Source organism: Citrus clementina, unplaced genomic scaffold (genome assembly GCF_000493195.1).
Source record: "Citrus clementina cultivar Clemenules unplaced genomic scaffold, Citrus_clementina_v1.0 scaffold_3, whole genome shotgun sequence".
Classification (NCBI taxonomy): domain Eukaryota; kingdom Viridiplantae; phylum Streptophyta; class Magnoliopsida; order Sapindales; family Rutaceae; genus Citrus; species Citrus x clementina.
Genome location: NW_006262339.1, coordinates 49683616 through 49708309, shown reverse-complemented (window position 1 = coordinate 49708309; position 24694 = coordinate 49683616). Strand labels below are relative to the sequence as shown.

At 33.6% G+C, this 24694-nt stretch overlaps 3 protein-coding genes across 4 annotated transcripts; 1 reads left to right on the top strand and 2 right to left on the bottom strand.

Annotated features, from left to right (window-relative positions):
• Positions 1–3673: 3673 nt before the first annotated feature.
• Positions 3674–8125, bottom strand: LOC18049063 (LOB domain-containing protein 19). Of its 2 annotated transcripts, none has more exons than XM_006445175.2 (2): positions 7686–8125; positions 3674–4158 (listed from the first exon to the last, which is right to left on the bottom strand). In XM_006445175.2, the coding sequence occupies exons 1-2, from the start codon at positions 7974–7976 to the stop codon at positions 3826–3828; spliced, it is 624 nt and encodes a 207-aa protein (XP_006445238.2). In that variant the 5' UTR covers positions 7977–8125; the 3' UTR covers positions 3674–3825. The 2 variants fall into 2 exon arrangements, with proteins under 2 accessions (XP_006445238.2, XP_024043715.1); XM_024187947.1 differs by having other exon boundaries at positions 3674–4143.
• Positions 8126–16978: 8853 nt separating this feature from the next.
• On the top strand, positions 16979–19826 carry LOC18049062 (LOB domain-containing protein 18). Its single transcript, XM_006445174.2, has 2 exons — positions 16979–17974; positions 19278–19826. The coding sequence occupies exons 1-2, from the start codon at positions 17615–17617 to the stop codon at positions 19629–19631; spliced, it is 714 nt and encodes a 237-aa protein (XP_006445237.1). The 5' UTR covers positions 16979–17614; the 3' UTR covers positions 19632–19826.
• Positions 19827–20059: 233 nt separating this feature from the next.
• On the bottom strand, positions 20060–23345 carry LOC18049061 (pentatricopeptide repeat-containing protein At1g01970). Its single transcript, XM_006445173.2, has 2 exons — positions 22737–23345; positions 20060–21392 (listed from the first exon to the last, which is right to left on the bottom strand). The coding sequence occupies exons 1-2, from the start codon at positions 23199–23201 to the stop codon at positions 20586–20588; spliced, it is 1272 nt and encodes a 423-aa protein (XP_006445236.1). The 5' UTR covers positions 23202–23345; the 3' UTR covers positions 20060–20585.
• Positions 23346–24694: the final 1349 nt, after the last annotated feature.

Genomic DNA, 24694 nt, shown 5'->3' with positions numbered 1-24694 from the left:
CCACCCCGACCCCGGGGGCTTTTATAGGTAGGAAGTCTATTTACCGTTGACATGGGAACAGCCATCATGTTTTTTTTTCCGACTCCGTTTTGTTTCTTCTATACTCAGATCATTTTGTCTTGAGTACAAACACAGAAGAATCTCCCCAAATAAGCTTGAGTTGCTTCTCAGCTGGAATTGCTGTATTTCAGCTGGATTCGTTGCAGTCATGAAGCGTGAACGTGGGATGCTTTCTTAGCTCTTTGTACTTTAACGAACTAGGTAGAATTAAGGCATCTTATTAATTGTAGAATGTGTAGGCATTGTCTGTTGATCTGGATGTAGGGATAGGTAGTAGAATGTTGGTTTAGGCATGCCATCGTCTCCTTGGAAAGATGTAAAAATAGATGAAAGGGCTGTGCTCATGTCTTTTCTGGCTTGATGACCGAGGCCCTTGACCATCGCTTCCACATACTCCCATTGAAAGTTGATCAGAAGAAACCCTAATCAGTTGCGGTAATTGTGCTAGGCCTGGTGTTACTTGTCCAGGTGTGAATTTCTGAACAGGTTTAAAGGGTCAGCCTTGTGTAATTGATCTGGGCCTGGGGTTATCTGTGTCTTAATTGTGTCATGTTAAATTTAAATAAATACAAATATAATTTATTATGGAACATTAAAATACAAATACGCTCCGATTATTAATCGTATCAATTGTGTTGATTTGTTTAACATATTCAATATAAAAAAATAAAAATTAATCTAATAATAATAAATATGTCAATGTTATTTTTTTAAAAATAAGTTAATATGACACAAATAAGTTTATAATATAATATGAATATGATATGAATATTCAATTCATTGATAAGTGTACAAATAAGCTATCAATATAAGTTTTTTTTTTTTAATAATATTACCATATATTAATTAATGTTCATGTTGTAAACGTGTAATTGCGTAGAGGTGGTCCAATACAAAAATAAAATAATTATTTATTATAATGTGTCAACTCATTTATTAATTGTGTCAATATTTATCAATATAAATATAAAAAAAATCATGTAGTATAATCGTATCAATGAATGGACTGCATTGGATATAAATTAATTTTTGCGATTCTAGACGAAATTATTCTTTAACATTTTCCTCAACGGAGAATGGCAGCGATGCAATATGTTGATGCCAACCATGAAGTACATGCAACGGCTGTCGCTTCCGATATCGAGTTCGTTGTCATAAATTTCGAAGGCTACAGCTGTTACCAGTTCTATGACCGGCTGGGAACCTGTTTGTCCGATTAAAACAACCCTTTGACGTGGCTCTTTATCACCCATTAGATATTATGCAACGGTGGATTAACAAAGCGACAAAAAGGGGTTACTAATCATGGTCTCAAAAGTAGTCACGGCCTGTGTTTAATTTATGATTTGAAACATAGAATTGAGATTTATAATCAATGTGTTAAAATTTTGTTAAGAACAACAAATAACAAGCATAACAAGTTTAGCAAAACATGTTAGAAAGTTTATGGGTGAAGTAGGGCTACAGCTAAAATTGAATTAGAAGAAAATAAAGAATAAGCACGAAAGAAGACACTAGAAATTACGTGGTTCGACTTTCAGCCTACGTCCATGGGCGAGGACAGAAGAAAAATATTTTACTAGTGAAAAAGAGTTACAAATATTATAATATTTTATCTCACTTTCCAAAATTCTAATACACCCAAACTCTCAAATCACTAGACTCTTAAAATCTATCTCTAAATGAAAAAGAAGAACTGAAAATTGGATGCACAAAATGAGGGAAAACACCCCTCTATTTATAGCCATAAAAATGGCTACCGTGCATTAAATATTTTATTATTTATTAAAATGGCCTGCCTCCTTTTTTTTTTTTATTTCTTCTTCTTTTTTCTTCTGCCCTTTTCAGTGGGGCGTTGACGCGGGATAACACCACATTTGCAAGTGCCAGGTGTAGATTAGCAATGACATTGCCGTCCATCTCATTCCACTTGTCATCATCAGTTATCTCCATGGGTCTTTCTCCAATCGCTGCCAAATAATTATTTTTCCTCAAAATTACTCGCGTCTTCATTTTCCACAACGAGAAATTATTCTCATCGGACTTCTCAATTTCATATTTTGCCGCCATCGCTTTTCACCACAAACTAACTTTACTAGGATCGGCTCCCACAGTTTCACGTGAATAGTGCCGTATACGTAAATAATACCACCGACTCCAAAAAATACAACCAGTAGCTCTGATATCACTATTAGAAAGTTGATGGGTGAAGCAGGGTCACAGCTAAAATGAAATTGAAAGAAAATAAAGAACAAGTACAAAAGAGGACACCAGAAATTACGTGGTTCGGCTTTTAGCCTACGTCTATGGGTGAAGATAAAAGGAAAATATTTTACAAGTGAAAAGGAGTTACAAATATTGTAGAATTTTAGCTCACTTCCCAAGATACTAGAATCAAAATGTAAAATGAGAATTATAATAAATTGTTTAATTTAGTTGTAGAAATTAAAATCAAAATGAGTTGCATTGCTATTGATATGTTTCTTTTGTCTTGGAATCGGAATGAATCATTTTAATTTACTAAAATATTCTTAGTTTGTCATTGTAATTGTTATTATTTATTATAAATTTTGTCATATTATTCAAAAGCAATAATAATAATGATAATATTATCATTATTGTTATTTATATTATTATTATTCAAAAAACTTATTGTTAATAACAATAAGAAGTAATAACAACTTTATTTCAATAATAATAATGATAAAATTGATAATAATAAACAGACAACAATAACAATAATAATATATGCCGAAAAAAGAAAAAAAATAGCAATAATAATAAGAATAATAATCATCATCATTTTTGCAAAACAAAAAACAAAAAAACCATCACCTCAAAAAAGATATCATCATCATCAATTTTGCAATAGTTGCCGACGCGGGCAAGATCGGCTACTGCTTCCATGAGAGAATGGCTGGCGATGCATCAACTATTGCTGCGATTTGGTGAGTTGTTGCTTCGGTACACTAACAATGGCAGGTGCTGCTGCTCGACACGAGATCCATGACTGGCCGTCAGCGATTGCACAATTAGCGATGGCAGGTGCTGCTAGTTCGATTTTGGGTGCTGCCTGATTCCATTTTCATGGTTTTCATTTGATTTTTTTCTTTTATAATTTCGTGAATTAATTAGGACAAAGTAAGAATTTAGCAATTTGAATGAAAGTATTTTTGTCAATTCGGGGAATAAATTTTTATTTCTCAACCCCCCTAGGAATCAGAACTCTAGGAATGATTTCTAAAATTGTGGACACTGCATGAGTTCCATTTCAATTCCGACCTGCAAAATTTGTAAGTAAACATACCAATGATACTGCATGTATTATACACACACACACACAACTACCGCCAAAGGGAGAAAAAAATTACAAAGAAAGCTATTTAATACACAATCACAAAGTCTATTAGGGAGTTAATTTTGGAAGCCCATGGGGGAAAAAGTATATATTTGCAAAATGCAATTTTCTGCGTAAGAGCTCCATTTCAAAATTTGTACATAAAATTAATTTTCAATTTTTTCAGGTTGTTAAACATGTAAGATAACAAATGCAAGGATAAGAATATTTGATAAAAATCAATTTATCCCAACTAAAGCTCAACAAATAGCGAGCTAGAATGGATTGGCCATGATCAGATTTAGAAGTAGCATTAAAGATTATATTAGCAGGAAACGTAACATTGTCATCAGATTCAGATGCAAGGATTGAGGAACACGGAGCGTCAAATGTTTGTTAACAAAGTAACAACCGGACCCGGTAAAACTTTAATCAGAATTAGAAGGCTGGAGTTTTACTCCTGGCAAGTATTTAGAGACAAATTCTCGAGCCAAAGCTTGGAGATCTCCATCATCGATCTCTTGATCGAACGGATTAAAAGAACTAGTCTGATCCGTGGATGTCTGTTGTTGTTGTAGAGGATCAAACTGCATCGATATATTATAACCAGACGCCATATCCGCAGTTGAAACCATTTCTGACGATGAATAAAGGCTGCAAGGTGAAGTGCTTTGATCTTGAGCTGCAGAAGCCATTGGAAGGCGCTGCAATATGGAAAGACGAGCCTGAGTGAAAGCTAATTCTGCCTGCAAATTCACTACCTGCAATCAGCAGGGAAAAGTTCATTTTCTGACTTTTCTTGTTCGTACACATGCATTATTCTGTAAATTATAGTATTATTATCCTATTAAAATAAAAGATTAAAAGCAGCCATACCATAGTAAGAAGCTGTAAGTAAAAAGCTTTGAAAAAGAACTGCGTGCTACCAAGAGGAATAGGGGTGGTAATGGGGAGAGGAGGGAAGGGGATCTGCATATATAGTTTGATGTAGAGATGGGATGAAATCCGTGTGATTCGCGGGCGGATTTCTAAAAAATAATGTGGATCTAAAATATCGGGCTTTCAGATGCAAGTACATCTGAATCCGCATTTTGAATTATGCAAATACAAATTTTTCTGGATCTTTGCGGATGGGAGTTGGATCTGATTTTTTGCAGATCCAGATCCAGAATCAGATTTTGCCATCTCTACATCAAACTATCAAAATGACTAGATAATTTATGAAATTAAGCAAAAGTACAACTTCAAGATTGAACACATTCATAAGCATCAAAAGGTATAAATCATTAGCAAAATTATATTTATCAATATTCAAGTATTTATATTAGCTGTTATTTGTTATTTACATTAATACCATTACAATTTAAATTTTAAATGTATTTACTAAATATTTTAGAAGAAATGAAAAAAATAAAAATGGGGAAATGGGAAGAAGATTGGATTTCATGAATCGTCATCCCCTCCACAATAGTGGGTAGTAAATTATTCTCATCCCTCCTCCAAATAAGAAATTAAGTATAAAATTGTCCCTACACCCTTGCCGAATGGGAAAAATCCCTCAAGACCCCGTACTGTCGGGATTTAGTCGTAAACATGATAAGATGTACATTATTATAGTTATTATAGTTATATATAAACAACAACAAACAATTGTGGATATGCTAAATCAGAAACATATGAACAATATTATATCCATCTTAGTCATACTATCATACCATGCAAATATAACTATGCTTATACTAACACTTACCATGCAATCTTATCCAAATTTAACTTTCTAATCCTCTAAACTCTGAAAGTAGTCAGGATGTAATATATAATTAAATTGTGACGGTAATCTACCTAATTAAATAATTAATATAAATAATCATCATCTGATGTAGGCGTTCACTACCTTTCAAATGTAAATTCAATGATTTACAGCACTATAAAATAAAACCTTTTACATAAGTAAATAAATCTTTTTACTAACAATAAATAACACCGAAATTATAAGTTAAAAACTGAGTACGTCCAAATAAGAAATTGAGTTTAAAATTGTCCCTACTCCTTTCCTGAATGAGAAAAATCGCTCAAGATCCCGTATTGTTGGGATTTAGTCATAAACAAGATAAGGTGTACATTATTATATTTATATATAATCAACAACAAACAATTGTGGATATGCTAAATTAGAAACAGATGAACAATATCATATCCATCTTAGTCATACTATCATACCATGTGAATATAACTATGCTTTTAATGCCACTTACCATGCAATCTTATCCAAATTTAACTTTCTAATCCTCAACTCTGAAAGTAGTCAGGATGTAATATATAATTAAATTGTGATGTAATCTACCCAATTAAATAATTATCCTCAGATGTAGGCCTTCGTTATCTTTTAAATGTAAATCCAATGTTTTACAGTACTATAAAATAAAACCTTTAACATAAGTAAATAAATCTTTTTACTAACAACAAAATGAACAAATAACACCGAATTTATAAGTTAAAAAATGAGGACGTCCGCCCCCCCAAAAAAAGAAAAAGAAAAAAGACCCTTGATACAGATGGTGCCAATTTTATAAATTTTCTGTTCTGCCACACAAGCTCTAAAGCAGATAGCTACGGGCGTTGGTGTATACTTACCTAATTAAACCTAATTGTTCTTGAATTCCAAATTACACAAGGAGCAATGATAGTTATCAGGATCAGAATGATCCTTGTACAGTCTCATTCTTATCTGATTGCTTGATTAAAAAGATCTTTTCTATAGAGCAGTGTAGTTACAATTAGAACCAACACGTGGTAGGACCCATGTGCAAAGGAAAGTTGATCTACGATAATATATATTTAAATACTAAGATTATAGAAGCAATTAAGAAAGTCAAAATCAAAATATTTGAATATTTCTCGAGCTGATAAGTTTGCTTAGTAACTCAGGCAAGCAACAAGACTTATTATTAGCCATCCACCACTACATGACACTTGACAGCCGCCAGCTTGATGGAATTTCCTCCGGTTCCTGATCTGTATTTGGTCTCTCTCTTTCCAAAGAGGCCGGTAGCATTGGTTTCAATCATATATATTTTACATGGAAAAACGAGACCTAGTCACACCTATTGTATACCCATGGTATACTAACTAAAACCCTAAATTAGTAGCCTCTCAAGTCGTCTAACGCTGAAATTTAATTAACCTGGGTTTCATTCAATTTTGAATAAAGAAAACATCCTCAGTTCTTTCCAAGAGAAGTACTCCAGTTAACTAAAATTGGGAATATATATAATGGTATGCTCTTTGGTAAAAAGCTCTTTCTAGAAACCTCTCATTTTTCAATAATCTCCAAATTTCCAATTGATGACATTCTAAATATTGAATCAGTATAAAAAAATAAATAATTTAGGAGAAAAGAATGAAAACTTGGAGGGTTAGTACTTAGTGTTGAAAAATTGTAAAAGCTTGAGATTTTTCAACTAAAAAATGAGGGTACATGTACCATGGTCATTGTTTCTCCAAGCTCCGACTTACTAGACAATAAATTGCTTTCCACAATTATGTATGCTGTTGCTTAGACCAAGAAATATGAAATTAACCCTACACCGGCGGCCAGTTAGCATTGTTATCATAAACAAGATGCAAAAATATGACCAAACAAACAGTCTTATAAATGTGAAAAGTTGACTAACTAATGTTGCGTCTGTAATACAGCCACTTGTTAAAATGACTAAATAATGGTACCATTGTTGCATTCCAAGACGCTAGATGGTATGATTACCACGAAACATTTGTTTTTCCACTTTTCTAAACCATGCCTTACGGTGACTAAGGTTTCTTCTTGGACAGACCTAGCTACCAAATCTAATTATAAGATTCTAGCTTCTAGTACTGAAGCAAACAATGAGCTCGTATGAGATTACATCTAGAGCTCTAGCTAGCCACCCGACAAACACTAGAAGAGCAGCTTAAGAAATACATCAATCGCCCCGCTTCATTCAAGCGTTGATTATTATTTGTCAGGAATCTGAAACTTACAGGCTTAATTTAGTATAATTTCTCTCATATTCATCTTAGCATGCCAAACGTGGTACCAGTTTAATTTCTTCTCCATAGAAGAAAACATTTGCTTACACAAAATATGTTTTCAATAATAAGCTAATAAATGTCATAAAAAAGGAAACCCTAGTGGCTTCGGACAAACGGAACGGAGAAGTTAGTAATATGGATGGTTGGAAAACGGGAAAAAAAAAAGAAGAAAAAGAAAAGGATCAATATGTAGTTATGGCTAGCTTGTTATACTGACCTGTTGCTGAAGAGCAACGATGTGGCCAACGCAGCCATAAATGGGATCCCTAGTCCTAGCCATAGCTTCATAACAAAGCGAAACAACAGCATCAAGCCTCTTGTGAGGCGGTATTCGGGAGAGAAGCTTAGAGGCATTGCTAGCGCCAAATACCTTGTGCACTGCTGCAAAGTGAGTGGTGCCTTGATCTGCGTCAAAATATGGTGCAAATACGCACCCTTTTACGCACTTTCGCCGAAGAAATTTGCAAGCGCCACAAGGCCCACCTCCGTTGTTTGCACTCATCATCATCTGATTCTGATGATATATCGATCTCTATTATCTTCTTCTCAGGATTACTTCGCCTTTCTTGTGGGGTCTCGAAAGTCAGAATAAAATGGATTTTGGCATTCAGAGAGCGAGAGAGCCTAAATGGGTAAATGGGTTTGCCTGTTTGTTACTTTTTATTGCTTAATTAGATAATTATTATAAAAATTTATGTGTAAAGCTTTTCGTTTTGGTGGTGGGTCGTTTGAAAGGGACTTTTTTTTTTTTTTCCTTCCCCAACTTTAATTAATGCATGAATGTTAGCACGAGTGAAAAATAAAAAAGCGTGTGCGTGTCCGTCTGATGCGTTGAGGGTGGGGGCTGATGTATGTACTTGGTTCAATCTTTAAAGCCACGGCAAGTAGATGCACAAGCAGTGGGAACAGATTGCGTGAAGCAAACATACATGCGGTGAGTGACTGACAGTATCAACTGCCAACAGCCGCAGTTGTGGCCACGTGCGAACCCCACGTGCGACAATACTAGCATATCCATCCTATTCCTCCTGTCTAATCACATCTGCTCTCTCTCTCTCTCACTTGTCACTTCCATTTCTCAGGATGAATATCGAGAGACACAGCTCGCAGAACAGTACTAGCTATTGCTCACCGTTCCTTGTTGCTTCATCCAGTGACCACTGACTAGTGACTGACTGATGAGTGATGATGGTCAGCTTTTGCACGGTTAAAAAATTATTTTTAAAAAGATTGTGGTAATAACTCCGGGTAACTTGGATTTTTGCTCGGATGGGTCCCGCCCAATAAGCCATAATCTCATTGGCAAAAAAGGACCAAATTAATGCAAAGGCAGCCCCTTTTCACTTTCTAACTTTGATGGTGGTCTCTACTGTTCTATCTCCCTATATTGTTGCAATTAAATGCATGCATATGACTAAATGAGCTGTGCCTTGTGTTTGTGTCCACTTAAAAGAGTTATTAAGATCACTTCCCCTTTTATACATAGATTTTAAATTCGGATCAATTTTCAATTGCTTGGCTAGTCAATTGCTACAGAGTTTTCATTCTTCATCCAGGTAATATATTACCAGATTGGGTATTTTTCTATGTGATAATTCGTCGCATAAGAATAAAGAGATGGTTGTTAATAATAAGCTATAGATGAAATGAGATTAAAGTTTTAAGTAGAGGACAGAGGAGTCAGTCAAGGCCACACTCACAGTGGGGCAGCACGAAAAATCATGGGGTGATGTAAAATTACCATACATCAAATCATGACAAGTGGCAATTCTGGGACACTGGCCCACTATAGTCTCTCTAAAGCAAAGACTAGGTCAGCATTCCTTTGAAGCAGTCCCCTCTGACGGAAAGAGAAAGCTTTCTTTTCCCCAGGCTAGCTAGTCACTTTTGCACATTCGCAGTTTCTTGGACCGGAGAGAAAAAGTATGCCTGGGAAAATGGAAATTATCTAGCTAATTTTTATTTTTTTTTCTTTTAATAACATAAGAATAATTATATGATGATAAATTTCCTTTTCATTTTTTAAAACTCCCTTAAAGCATATATTATTGTGCTTGAGATTATGCATTTCTTTTCCAAGAAGTACATGTGTGAATTAGAAGAGCTAAATTATAATAATTAATAAATATTAATAATTTATTGTTCAATAATATTATATATATATATATATTTATTTATTATATAAAAATAATTTAGTACAATTAATAATAAATGCTTAAATATTAATAAATTCAAATAATATAAATTTAAAATCAATAGTAATATTAATAATGATATAAAATAATATTATTACATATAATACAATTCATGTTGTACCAGATATAATATTGCATTATAACTTAATACACCTTAATGCAATACAACGAATGTAATGTAATACAATATGCTAAATGTACCCAAAATAAATCCTGATCTTATGGCTGTTAGAGGACGTGGACGAATCATTATTGTGCTATTTATGTTAAATGGAATGAAAGTTATATTGCTTTATATGTTAATACAAATAATGATAAACATGCTTGGGGTGTAGTGTAATTAAGGCTAATTCAAGGGGCATGAGGCCAGTTGGAGTTCTGAGTTCTAAGTTTGACTATTAGACTATGATCGGTTGATACAAGAGAAAGAGCCCCTTCAGCAAGTTAGGTAGTTGCCTGGGCCAGTTATATACGAAGGCCGTATATTTATGTTAAACTATTATTTTGTACGTAAAAAATGAGTTTGAACCCTAAAGTTATTATTATTTATTTAATTTTTTATTATTTTGCAATTATCTTTTTGTAAACAAATTATCAAATTTCTATAAAGTCTATTTAATGTAATACTTAATAGTTTTAATTTTCTACAAAATCATTGAAATTAATAGTTTCATTAATGCAAAATCTCTATTTCATTGCTAGAATTAATATTTTCTAATTTTAAAAAATTAAGTATTCCTTTTAAATCTCTATAAAAGCCCCACATTTTGTTACTTGTCCATTGATTTTTTTTTTTTCTCCAACAACCAAGATACAATATGGTTGGTGCTTAAGAGGGAAAAAGAAAAACTATTTTCTGTACTTTTTGCTCCAAAAAAAAAACCTAATAGTTTTCTTTACTCTCCATGATTATTGGTCGCTGCTCAAATCCCCAAACAAGTAAAGATAAAGTTATTTTGTGATTTCATCTCAAATTTTAGATTTTATCTTTTAATTCTTCTCTTAAATAATTATGTTATTTACTTGTTCTTATTTCTTTTAAAAATACTCTTGTGTTCATTTATTATTATTATTATTATTATTTTGTGTGTGCTTGTTTTATCTATTCCAATAAAGAAAAAATTTGTATAAAAAAAGTTTAAAAAATAGAAGAACAAAAAAGTTAGTTTAATCTAAAAAAGGAATAGTAAAAAAAGTGTAATTTGAGTCAAAATTCGGTAAATAAAAATGTTACAACTGAATTAAAATATCATAAAATAATTAGTGAAAATTCTATTGTCTATTTTGAAACATATATTGGCATATCAAAATTAAAAAAAATTTTAAATGATTTTTTATCTTAAAAAATTAGAAGAGTTGATTTTAAATAAATAAATTTTATAATATAACGGATTATTTTCTTTTTTACCTTAAATTTTATCAAAATCATTCGCCTAAGGTCTTAATATGTTGTTGAGCCGACCCTACATGGGAGAAACGAGGAGAGAAGGAATTCGTCCAAGGTTCCCTCTGTTCGGCTGGCAGTAGACCAGTAGTGGACGGTAAATTAAACACTGATGGAATTATGATTTTGGCACGTAGAGCATTTGAAAGTCCTTCATAATTAGCAAGGAATTCAAATTCTGTTTTTGCACGACGTGTGAAATTATCATACTTATCCTTTCAAATCGATTAATTTAAATATTATATTTTGTCGTTACACGTGGTTTGCCTGAATCAATTTTACTGTAATACTCGTAATGAGAGATAAAAACAGAACTCTCAGATTTTCTTTTAATTAAATTAATCTTTTTTTTTTAAACAGCAACAGCAACAATAATAAGTAAAGTGAGGAAGAAAAAGTTATCCTCTCCCAAATTGTCGTTATTTTTATTTTAGTTTTTTAAATTCATTATTTTTACTGAGGTTATTTAAATGTTTGAGTTTAAATATTTTTGAATTAAGTTATATTTCAAATATTAAATTAATTAAAAATTTTATAACAATAATTAACTAAATTAGTTACAAACTAACCTTTACTTAAATTACAATTATAACTATAACTAATTTATATTTCAAATTAAATTTATTTCTAATTTTAAATTTTAAATTATATCCGATAATAAATATTGAAAGTTTAATCTAGAGGGTAAAATTGTCCAAGTGAAAATCATGCACTTCCTTTCCCTCCCGATATATATATATATATATATTAAACCCATACTATGGTCGTGTTAGAGATTGAGGTAATGTAAAATGTAACGCACCTTTTATTTATTTTGTTTTTCTCTCCCTTCTTCTCCTTTATCGCTCCTCAGTCCTTTTTGCAACCAGATACCACCTTGACATTAAACTTTTATCTTCTTCTTTAATATTAAAACAAGTTCAGACGAATGATCACGCAGTTAATGAAAATATATTAAATTAAACTGTGAAAAGGCTTTTTTCTCAAGTACAAAACAAAAAGATACACTACATGTAATGTAAGAGAGAATACAGAGTATAGAACCGCGCCGTTCGCCTCGTGTCCGGTCCGCGCATTAGACGTTGAAATAAACAAAACTAAGAAAGAAATACGTAATCCTCCTCCTGTGTACGTCTGCGTTCGCTACGAGTTTCTTTACACTCCTGCTTCTTTCAAAATTTACCATTTCACCCGGCACCGGCTGCATCCAGCTTGTGGGCCGTACAATCAAAGATATTGATGTCCAGTAAATGGCCCACTGGACCGATACAGTTCGAATTATTAATGTCCATGTTGGTTCGATCCAATAGCTCTTCTTTTTTTGTTTTGTTTTGTTTTTTCATATGTTCTCATTTATTGCGGCTTTTAGCTTGAATGTGAGTTCAGAGCAGGTAGGCTGTTACCACACTGACGTAAGACTCTTTCCCTCAATGTAAAGGAGATGTTCCTAATTCTGAAATTAGGATTCATTCTCCCGAAAAGACTACTATAAATATTAAAGTTTTTGATAGGCCCGTATTTTATAATATCAGTTCGCTGTAAATTTTTATTGTGCAAATAAATATATATATAAAAAAAAAAAGTGACGTAGCCGTATAGAAATTGAAGTAGAATATCAAATCAATACTTGATTACTTTCCATAGAAGAAAAAAAAAAGGGTCTCGAACTTATATAAGTTTCTAGATTGTTTGACTAACAATTCTTTTTAGAGTGTGATAAAGTGACAATTGGATTCATGGTCAGTCTTGTTCAAACTCTCTATTTGAGACTCCTTTGATTTAACAAAGTTGATTTAACTAATATATTATTTTTAATGAGGCTAGGCTTTGACCGCACGAGTGTAGAATTCGTGGGTCCCAATTGCAATGCATTATTAATGTTTCTGTTAGTAAAAGTTTAAGCAAGCTTAAGACAACTTTGGGCTTCCTCAAATCCCGTAGGGACATATTGTTACTTCAACTTCCTACATCTCAAGAATAAATGTATTTAATTAAATTGCCCTATATGTATTATACATTAAAACGCGTATCCTTTTAGATTATTCTTAATTTTTCGGCACGCGTGTTTTAACGTAATTAGCTAAGTAACGTTATCTCTCTCTAAAAGCTTAAATAATGAAATCTAGTTTTATATGATCTATTATTGATTTATTGTATTTGTAGCAAATGCCGCTGTCAAAGCACATTTATAACGTACAGATTATGGCTACTAATTATTAGAATTATTTACATCTTTTATGTTAGTAATGAGAGGCTGCGTCTAAATTGCCTCTGGAGTAACGTCCTCCATTTTTTGTTTTGGCCTTTTGCACTTTCACCGTTCGCTTGAAATTTAATGAAATCTAAAGACTAAAGTATTACACGCCTTAAAAGGTACCAATAGTGTAAGAGCCAAAACGTCTTAAATTTGTTATAATAATGGTGTGTGTATTGACATTGGGGAATCGAAATCTTGAATGAGAATTATTATTTTGATGGTATTTATTTGTTAAAATAGAATGGATAATGGGGCATAAAAAATATGAGTCTAATATGTTTTTGAGATTATAGAATGGGAGGGAATCAAGTTTCCTTTCTTTGAGCTCATCATTTTATCCTATAAATTTCATAACTCAATTTTATTCTCAATTAAAATATTATTATATTATTCTTATTCTTTTCATTATTATTATTATCATTGTCATCATTAATATGATTATTGTTGTTGTTATTTTCATATACAGTTATTACTATGATTGTTAATAATAATTTTTTTTTAAAATAATAATATCCACCATTATTATAATAAAATAATAAAAATGATAATAATTAACTAAGGACATTTTAAGATTTTAAAATAATTAATTCCGATTCTTAGACATAATAAATATATCAATTGGAATACCGTCCATTTCAATTCTAATTCTTATAACTCAAGTAAATAACTTATTCTACTTCTCATTCCAACTTATTCTAATTTCATATCATTTCGATTATCAATTAATAAAGGCATCATAAAAAGTATGTAAGATGAAGAACATGTTTAAGAGACACAAAGACCATTAGATCAAAACTTATCAAGAATTTTTTTTCTTTTTTCACCGGGTAGGGTTTGCCTTGCTCATTTTTTCTTTCATTAATCTTGAAACAGTGATCTAGATTTATTATTTTACACGACAATTTCACACAATACAGCAATGCCATGAAACTCAATGAAATGTTATGCCTCCAAATTTTACAACGTAGGGTTTGATGATTAGCGGTGCGCAACGCCTTAGAGTCGATGAGTAGAAGTGGCTGAGCAAATTGTGTAATTCACTCCTTAAACTTTCTTCAATTACAATCTATCGGACTATGAACTGTGTTAAAACAAGTTTTATGAGTACAGAAGATTTCATTTCTGCAAGGCTTCTACTGAGCTAAAATATTTGCTACATTTAAGAGTCTGATTCCATATAGATACATTGACTAGCACCTTTGAATATTCTTATATCTTCCGATAATGCCATGGCCTCTGCAAGTTCAATTTGAGTTTTACCAAATTAATTTCAATGGGATTTGATGACTCCGTGGTACAGACACTCATTAGCGATTGAATGAACAATTATTATCTACCAAGAATAATTATTTTAATTATACTCATTTATATATATATTTTTCAATCCCAATTAATTGAAATTCTCATGTGATGCCATTTTCCACTCGTTGCCTGTATGGCACTGTCAAGCAAAGCAGCGTACATATGCCAGCTTGAAGAAAATCTTCCTAATTTGCACCGTTAGATGCAACCGATTCGATCGACCGGTTCTCCATTTGTACATAAATCACAGTTAAAGGGGGGAAAAAAGAAAGCCGTTAGATTAAAATGCTTGGAATCTAATGGCTGGACCGCATAGAGGTAAAATAGGGAGTATGTTGTTTTAGAAGCAATATAGTTGGATACTATTAATTTTTTGATCAGTTAGCATAAGATTGTTTCATCTTAACTAAAGTTCTCGGTTTGAGGTTTAAGAATGTAGGTGCGTTAAATACTTATTAGGAGAATTTTACTGCCTTAGTGGTCCTACCCAATTCGAATCTGAATTAATCAGGGTCCAATGTGATATTCAAATACCAAATGATTTAATACACCAAAAAAATTAATGAGCCAAATAAGAACATTGAATTTAAATTGTTTGTATTTTTCTCTTATTATTAAACTATTTATTGGTATTATATTTTGAATTGATTACTCTAAGTCCATGAATATAATACTAACAATTTATGTATGAATTATGTCTTTTCCTTTCAAAATTTTAAAAGGGAAAAGAAATGAAACAATATTATCACTCGATGAAGTTACCAAGATATTTTTATTGATAAAAAATTAAATATATACTTAATAAAGAGAAACGTAAGGAGCCTTACTTCTTAAAATATTTATTCTAAACATTATTTGAGATTATTAAAATAACATATTTATTACTCAAAATGATGAATTCATATATGACTTTAATGATAGTTGAAGAGGGAATATAACTAATTAATACAAAAAATTTTGATATAAATTTCAACAAGAATAATTTTGTATTTAAATGAAACAAATTTTCTGATAAGAGCAGCCCGATTTTGAGCCTTGCCACTGAAACTGTTGTGACGTAAGCAAGATGACATTCGGGGTTGAAATCAAGACTCGTATTCGGTCGAATGGTGAGGCATAAAGAGTTCTGTCAATGCTTCCTCTTCACGACACACGGATTGGACAACACTCAAAGAGACGGACGACACGATGATGCATCGTTGCGGACTGTAACATGTATTTAATTTTCTTCTTCTTCTTCTTCTTCCTCTTTATCAATTTCTAAAAAAATATTTTTATTACATCGAAAAACTGTCATTAATTAAATTTATTATTATTATTATTATCTTTTTCGGTAAGAAATCAAGAAGCACAAATAGAGATAGCAGAAACGTTAATACGTTACTTTCTTTTCAAGCGGACGGCGCGTGGGTCCTACTTCAAAATGATGTCATCTCTTACTGGGCCGTTACGTTCCTAGTCACCGACTCATACGCGGCGGTCTTCCATTGGCATGTCTATTCCTTGTGCTTTGAACGCCGGAATTTTGTTTGACTGTCTGGTTAGCTCGCTAATCTCAATTAATATTGGGCTTAATTTTATTTGTTTATCAATTTTACGTCTTTGTTCGCATACGCTATATATGATGATGAGTACAAACGAACGTAAGTGAAAATGTTGGTATCGCATAATTATAATTGGTGAGTGACAGCGCGGGCGGGGTTTAATTGTTATGGCATCGGCCATTGGCGTTGCAATTTTGCGAACCTTATCAGCTTTGTTGTTACTTGTTATGCAAAAGGAACGCTCAGCTCAAGTACGTACATGAAACAATCATTACCGTAATCATAGAGGTCATCGTCAAAATCATCACTATCATCTCCACCGTTTTAAACGTTTGTGAGTGTAAACATTTTTCTTGTGCGTGCCAACTTATTTGACCCCTCTAAAAAAATTAATGAATTTAATTTCCTCCTCGAATGAAATCTCTCTATATTTGAACATTTAATCAAATATTATGCGTTTCCTTATGTAGCATAATTAGCCAAAACAAGCTATCCATTTCGCAATCGTTGTGGTGTGGAAATTAAAGAATCAAAGTTGCCATCTCTCTTTACATACAAATCTCTTGTAAGTAATTTTAGTTTACTCGTCGATTAAGAGTTTACTTCCAAGTTGAAAAGTGATAATTTATTGGGCATACTAAATATGGTTAAAAGAGAAATAAAAAAACCAGTGGCCATTTAATTCATTCTAAGAAACCAATTAAGAGGCATATTATATATATTGTACAAGGAAAGGAAAATGCTGAGTCATTTGAGAGAAAGAGAGAGAGTTGGCGTCTTTTGTTCTCTACGCAGCTTAACTTGATAGGCGAAGTGGCAAATACAGACGGAAGCACTGACACGTTTCGACTTGCAATTAAAATGCTTTGATTCTTTTGATTGCAAGGCAGATTTTTCATATATAGCAAAAGCAAAGTTGTAAAGATATATAACAGATTATTGTATTCATATTATATACGCTCACTTTGTTAGAAAATTTCACGAGATGAAGGAAGATAAATGAAATAAAAACAGGGGCAGTGCAGTGGAGAATAATATAGCCTTAGCCTTATGCTTATCGCATGTTTGCTTCACGCAAGCAGCTAAATGGGGGGAGTTTGCTCTCTCGCGTGGCTTTAAAGACTTCCTCTAAGCGTTTTAAATCTCCCCCTATTTAAAACCTAAAAATAAAATATAATAATAACCCATTACCAAAATAGCTAGCACCAGACCCACCAACCTCACTCTTAAATAACCCTTTGATCTTCTCCTTCTTCTTCTTCCTCTCTTATTTTCATCATTTCATCAGAAACCCTAATCACCATATGGTGATAGCTATGTAAGTTCGAAAAATAAAAGATTAAATAAAAAAAAGAAAAGAAGAGAGAACAAATTTAGAGAGAAAACAAAGTTACAACCCTAATCATGAGTGCGAACCCTAGCATCAGCGGCAGTGTTGGCGGTGGCGGTGGAGGTGGAGGTAGCAGCAGCGGTTGTGGTGGTGGTAGTGGTGGCAGTAGCGGGCCATGTGGCGCGTGCAAGTTTTTGAGAAGGAAATGTGTGCCGGGGTGCATATTTGCGCCTTATTTCGACTCGGAACAAGGAGCTGCTCATTTCGCTGCTGTGCACAAAGTTTTCGGGGCAAGTAATGTGTCCAAGCTTCTCCTTCATATTCCGGTGCACAAACGCCTTGATGCGGTGGTTACCATTTGTTACGAGGCTCAGGCTCGTCTGAGAGATCCTGTTTATGGCTGTGTCGCTCACATCTTTGCTCTTCAGCAACAGGTAACAATTAATAATTAAGATTGTCATCGCTCATCTTAGCTCGATTATTCATATATGCTTTTATGATATTTAGAAAGACAATTTGCTTTTTGTTTTTTGCTTCTATTAATTGTCTTTTTGACACTTTACAGTTTAGTCTTATCCCTGAAACTGCTAGCCATCTTTTTGAGAAGCAAAATTTCTTCTGTTTTCAATATTCCAGAACTAATTTATTAGTTGATGAGATTTTGAGTCTTTTAATTTCAATTAATTACCATGCACACACACACACACACACACACATATATATCTCAAGCAAATTAGTAGGAGTGTCCTGCTGTGTTATGAATTAACGAGAGAGAATTATGGATTGATGAGGCAATTAAATAATTAGTAGGAGTGGACAATAATCCTGTGCTTTTACTGAAATATTGTCGACGCTTTTTTTGATTAAGAAATGACATGGTCGGCGGTTACGAAAAATGGTCTATTAGGCTGCAGACGTTTCTGCTATCTTTCTGTGCAACTCGGAAATTTTGCTGGTTTTAGGGAGATGGTCGGTTGATCATTTGCTTCTTATTCATCATTTTTATTTGAGACTATCTTGTTTCCTGTTCCCCACTTTATTATCTTTTTGGCTCCAAATCACAGCTAGCACATTATTAATTTATGTTTATGGCTATCTAGCGGCTTAGTTTTCTTTTCTTTTTTTTTTTTTTTAAATTTTTTGAGGATACCTCGCTCGGCTGGCGGTAAATATATATGTTATTATTTAATTAATTTGAAATCAATGGAAGCAACTGGCATCATCTCATCTCGATTTGATGATCGACTTGCACCTTCTTTGTTTAATATTGGGTTTTTTACCTTCTCATGTTCTTTTGCTATTTATTATTCATACTTGATACATAAATAGCCTTGATTGCATGCAATTATTTATCAGATTATGTACCCACATAAATTTGTGAAAATTATATCGAATTTCAACTACCAGCCTGGGTCCAAAATTAAGCTAGCAATTCTACTTCCGTAAACAATCAATCACTATATATATGCTGTTTCTTTGCTACAATAAACCCTTCATTTATCCGCAACACCATGTGTTGTTTCTTTGCCACAATAAAAGCTTCATTTATCCGCAACACCATGTGATCATCCAACGCACAAAATTCAAGCACCATCTCGATTTAACACATGACTAGTTGACTTCAACTTGCCTCTCAATGTTTAAATAAAGTCATTATTGAATACCGTTTATTGCATCGGCTAATACTTTCTATTTTTTGGGGACTGTTTAATGGCAAAATTACTTGCACTTGCACAGGTGGTGAACTTGCAAGCTGAGCTTTCATACTTACAAGCTCATTTAGCAACGTTGGAGCTTCCGTCCCCACCGCCACCTCCGCCGTCACAAAACCAAATGACAGCACCACCACTATCAATATCTGGCCTCCCGTCAGCCTCCTCCATGCCTGCAACATACGATTTATCGACGCTTTTTGATCCAATGGTCCAACCTGCACCGTGGGCCATGCAGCAGCGACAAATGGATCCTCGTCAATTTGGTGGTGGTGATCTTCAGGCCATGGCACGAGAGCTCCTCCATAGACAAGGGTCTCCACCGCCTGGCTCTATGCCATGCACCGATGCTTCATCGTCACCGTCCCTTTCTAAATGAGGCTCACCTTATTAACAAACTACTTGCTGCTAAAGCAATTTGCATTGATGATCATCAGTTCTTGCGAAGAAGCTGAATTTTCATGTTGTTCTAATGAGAGCTAGCTAGTAATCTTAATAACTGATGTTTAATTTTATTTTATTTTTTTGGTATTTTTTTTGTTTTCTTGTTATAATTTTTTTTTCTTATTTTCAATAAAATACTAGTGAAATTCAATATAGTTTATACAATCAAGGCTTTTGTTGTGGGAGAATATTGTTAAGGAATTTTTAAAAAAAAAATTTAGACCTTTTGTATCATCTAGAAAATTTTGCTAATTAAACTAACTAGCACCCACAACTTCATTAATGATTTGCGACAATAATATTTATTTTAGATCCACTAATAAAATATGCACTCAAAAAAGAAAAAAAAATTGTGCATTTTTGTTTGGGAAGCCATGAAATATTGAACCTTGCCCAAGTATTCATTCACCAGGAACCGATATCTCTCGCATTATGGGATCAATAAAAAGTACACGAAAACCTCATTGCGTAGAAGCTTTCCAGAATTGGGTCTCGTATTGAAGCGTCATCGTTGTTCATCAATGCGTTTACGAGTTATGACTCGGGAAACAAATTTTTCCTGGTCATAATTGCTAGCTAATTGAGAGGTTGGATCTAACGCAGGCCCAAGCCAAGTAACTGGCACCCATACGTAATGAAGCCCAATGCGTTAGCTTTCTCCAGAACTAAACACCCGCAGTTCCGCAGGCTTTGATGAAACTAGCCGAACTACGAAATTTTTCCCCAGAAGAAAGAAATTTTTTCGTTTTCTTTTAATCACCATTCATAGCAAACATGGCAATCCTGCTTACATAAGTTCCTCCTAAAATTAATTATGAACTTCAAATGGAATTGCTTTAAGCAACCATGGAGGATATGAACACGACAAGCGCAGATGTTTCCATAAGTGTTACAAGGCAATTGACCGAGAGCCAGGAATTTTGCTATAGGTTTCTCTCAAACCATATTCTCTCAGCACATGCTCCACTTCTTCCACGACACCTAATCGTTTGAACCATGCAGCCAATGTACATGAAGCTTCTTTCCCAACCATGAATCCATCTCTCTCTAAATCTATCAGGAACTCCAAGGCTCTGTTAAGCTGGTTTTCTTTTTCACATGCAGATAATATTAAAGCTACACATTTATCACTAGGTTCAAGTCCAGCTTTCCTCATATTCTGGAATGCAGTATATGCCTTTTGACTTTGACCTGCCATTTGGTAGGCATTTATAAGTAGCGCACACATCCTAGCATCCGGAGTAATACCTGCAAACTGGATTGCTTCAAACACCCTTTGAGCTCCTTCAGAATTGCCATTCATGGAATATCCTCTTAACAATGCCTTGTAAACTTCACTTCCTACATAAACTTCTTGGGCATCCATTTCTCTAAGTAGAACCTCTCCTCTGTCAAGCATTCCAGCTCTTACGTAGGCCATGACCATGGATCCATACGATCTTTTATCTAATGGTTCACCAAGCAGCTTGATTTCTTCAAAAGTTTCTTCTGCCATCTTAAGATTGCCTGCCTTGCTGTACATAACAACCATGACGGTTAAGGTTACCTGGTCACAGATGAAGCCTCTTCTCTTCATTGCTAAGAGAGTGTTTTCAGCATTTTGAATCTGCATTTTTTTCCCATAACCATGGATTATCTTGGTATAGTCACGGATATTAGCTTCAAAAGATTCTTCTAGTAGAGCAAGTTCTGCCACCTACAAAGATTGCAGCAAGTGATGAATTTACTTCAGGTTTTAATGGAAGTTCATTACACTTGCATGTCCAGGAAAAAAAAATAAAATTAAATAAGATATATTTGATCACAATAAACTGCGGAAACTATGAGGCAATTTCTTTGTTAAACGGTTTAAGAAGCTAGCTTAGAAGATGAATTATCTATGAAGATGGCCATATTTCAAACATAAAATAAACCTCTTTACATGGTTCTAAATTAAGACTAATTTTTGACTGAATTTCTGCAAATTCTAATACTAAAAAAAGAAGAGGAAAAGAGCCCATTTTGCATCTGAAAGATGGTTAGAGGATTTCAAAACACAAAAAAAAAAACGTATGCTTCAAGGAAGAATTCAGCTTCTCATACCAAAGGCATGGTTAAAGTAATCAGGAATAGCCTCCGAAAACAGGGGGATCTGCAGTCTTTGCATAGTGAGGCAGGCTAAAAGACTTCCATTTTGTTGGGGTAAGTGTCATCTTCCATAAGGGTTAGATATACATGAATTCCAGTCCAAGTAATAAATATGGTTGCGCTCTCATTTGATGGTTGTAACCAGTGAATCCAGGATGAAGCAAAACATAGACACAATATAGGGAAATAGGTAAACAATTCTTATTAAAAACAACGGTATCATGGGTTGGTGGCAAGTGGCAAGTGGCAATCGGTCATAATACAACTTTAGTATTAACAAGTTACTCTAGCAGGATGGTGAGTACTAAGTTTATAGCATGTCCTTGCCACAGTTAGGAATCAAATACATTCAAAAGTTTATAGCATGTCCTTGCTACAGTTAGGAATCAAATACATTCAAAACATAGAACTAAATATATCCATGTTTAGAAGAAACAAAATGAAAAAGTTGTCTGTTTCTCTCTCATAGTGGCAAGGCACCCATGCAAGATTTTCAAGAGTGAATATTTGATACTAAATATGTATCCATCTTAAAAGCTACACAAATGTGGGTCATATGATCATCAACACCCGGTGATTCTCATGTACCTAAAATCTTTCAGTTAGGCAAATTGATGGTAGTCCTTGTTCCTTGCTGTAGCTAAATCTCCCAATAATAAATACGAAACAGAGTAAACTAATCAAACAACCGATAAACACAAACGAAGATATCCTCAGCAAAACAAACTACATAAAAATTAAAACAAAATGAAGAATATATCCAAAAGTATATACATTTAGAATGCAAAGTATTTGTTTTATGGGCTTGGGAATACAAAAGGATATATTATTGAGAAATTCAAACATCATATTGCCAAAAATTGCAACTATTGTGCCCGCATATTTGACGAAATAAAGAAAAAAAAAATTATACCTGGAGATACAGGGGATGTTCCATTAATTTCAATTGTTTAAGAACCGCAAGCCAATCGGCTCTCCTAGGCTTCATAAACCTCACCCAAGCAGCCAACAAATCAGATAAATTTCCCGTTTCAGGAGAAACGCAAATAATCTGCTTGACAAATGCCTTGCATCTCTTGGTCATCTTTCGTGGGAATTGAGATATTGCCTGCTTTTGTTCCTCTGTAATGTTGGGACCAATTTGAATCCACGTAAACATTGATGTATCGTCTTTCACTTGAGTTTTTCCCATATCTTCTGCTTTAATTGCTTCCAACGCCGGCCCAGAACGCAAGCTTCGAGACCATTTCGCTGGTTTTCGATGTAATGATAAGTTTCTCCAAGACAGGCGGAGTCCGGGTTTTGGAGCTGTAATTTCGTCGAACACTTGGTAAGCTGAGTACGAACGGGGCAACATGTTGCAATCACAGGGCGCCATGCTCGACTGAAGTAAGAAGATGCCAATTTCCCTCACACGGTCCACGCCATCCAGTAACTGACAGAGAGTTGCTTTCCTAAAGAGCGGTATTTGACAATTTATCTCACAGGACCCTAATTTTCGGTTAATTCATTTACTTGCCTCATTATGAGATTAAAAAATAATTGATAATAAGTGTACTTTTCCCGCTCTCATCTACTCTCTCAATATCAATATTACAATTACATTTCGTATATAAGTGCCACCGCTATTTATCACACAGAAGGTGATAAAATCATGACTATGGCTACTTTATAATTACTCTAAGATAGAGCACAAATCATAATTATACACGTAAAATAATAAATAGTAAAAAATTTATTATAATTTTAACCATATGATTATGAAAGGATGTTCTATCTTAAAGCGGTTCTAATATAATCGGACCTTAAAGACAAGAACGAAAGCTGAAAATTTTGGTTTCAGGGTCGGAGTGAATAATGTATATATCGTTTAGAGATATTTTTTAAATTTCTATTATAATTTAGGGGATACCATATATATTAAAAAAAATTACAGGGACCATAACCCACTATAGTCTCCATTAAAATCCACCCCTGCTTAAAAGACATTTGTATGCAATAAAGTCTTCAGATATTATAAAGGACTAGAAGATATGAGAGCCTCCAACCAATATGAACAGCAATCAAGAAGAAAGTGAGAATATGCTGAAGTAAGAGACAAAATTTTTCACCTTCAGAAGATTGCCAAACAATAAAATCCGTTGCGGGTTCCATAGCCAACTCTAGGTCATAAAGCTCTGATATTTCGGCAGCTTGTTTTCCAACCAATTAAATTTTCTTTTTCATGTCTGGAATTTATGTATTTGGCATTATATCTCCAACCTCGGACAAATTGGAAGTTCTCTGTGAGGCTATCCTTTATCCAGCATTACCCCATTATTCTTTGTCTCGTTGGACTATTCTTGATTTCACTTGCATGGTCGGGGAGTGCATTAACAAAAGAAATGGAAAATTGGTAATAGACACTTTTATTATTGACAATAAAGGGGAAGTGGGAGGGTGCAGAGACAAATGAAACAAATAACAGTAACATTTATTATTAATAAAGGTATTTTTTAAAAAATAAATTTGATAAATTAAAAAATATAGGTTAATGGGATAAATTGGATTTCGGAGATCCTCAGGCCCATTTGACTTGACGGGTTCTGAAGCCCAGCCGTACCTTTTTTTTTTTTTTTGGTTTACCCTCTTTTGAGAACGGGATAAAGTTCCCAGGCCGACGTGGCCATTTTACTCATTGCCAACACCAAGCGTCAACTTGAAGTCGCTAAATAATGATGGTAAATATGATTTAATCTCTCTTTTTTATTATTATTTAATTTTGGTAATCCATATCTTAAAACACTTTTTAGGACATGAATTTTGGAATCTTAACGTTTTTTGGTACTTTATTTTAGGGGTGTTCAAAATCCAATTCGATTCGCTTAATCC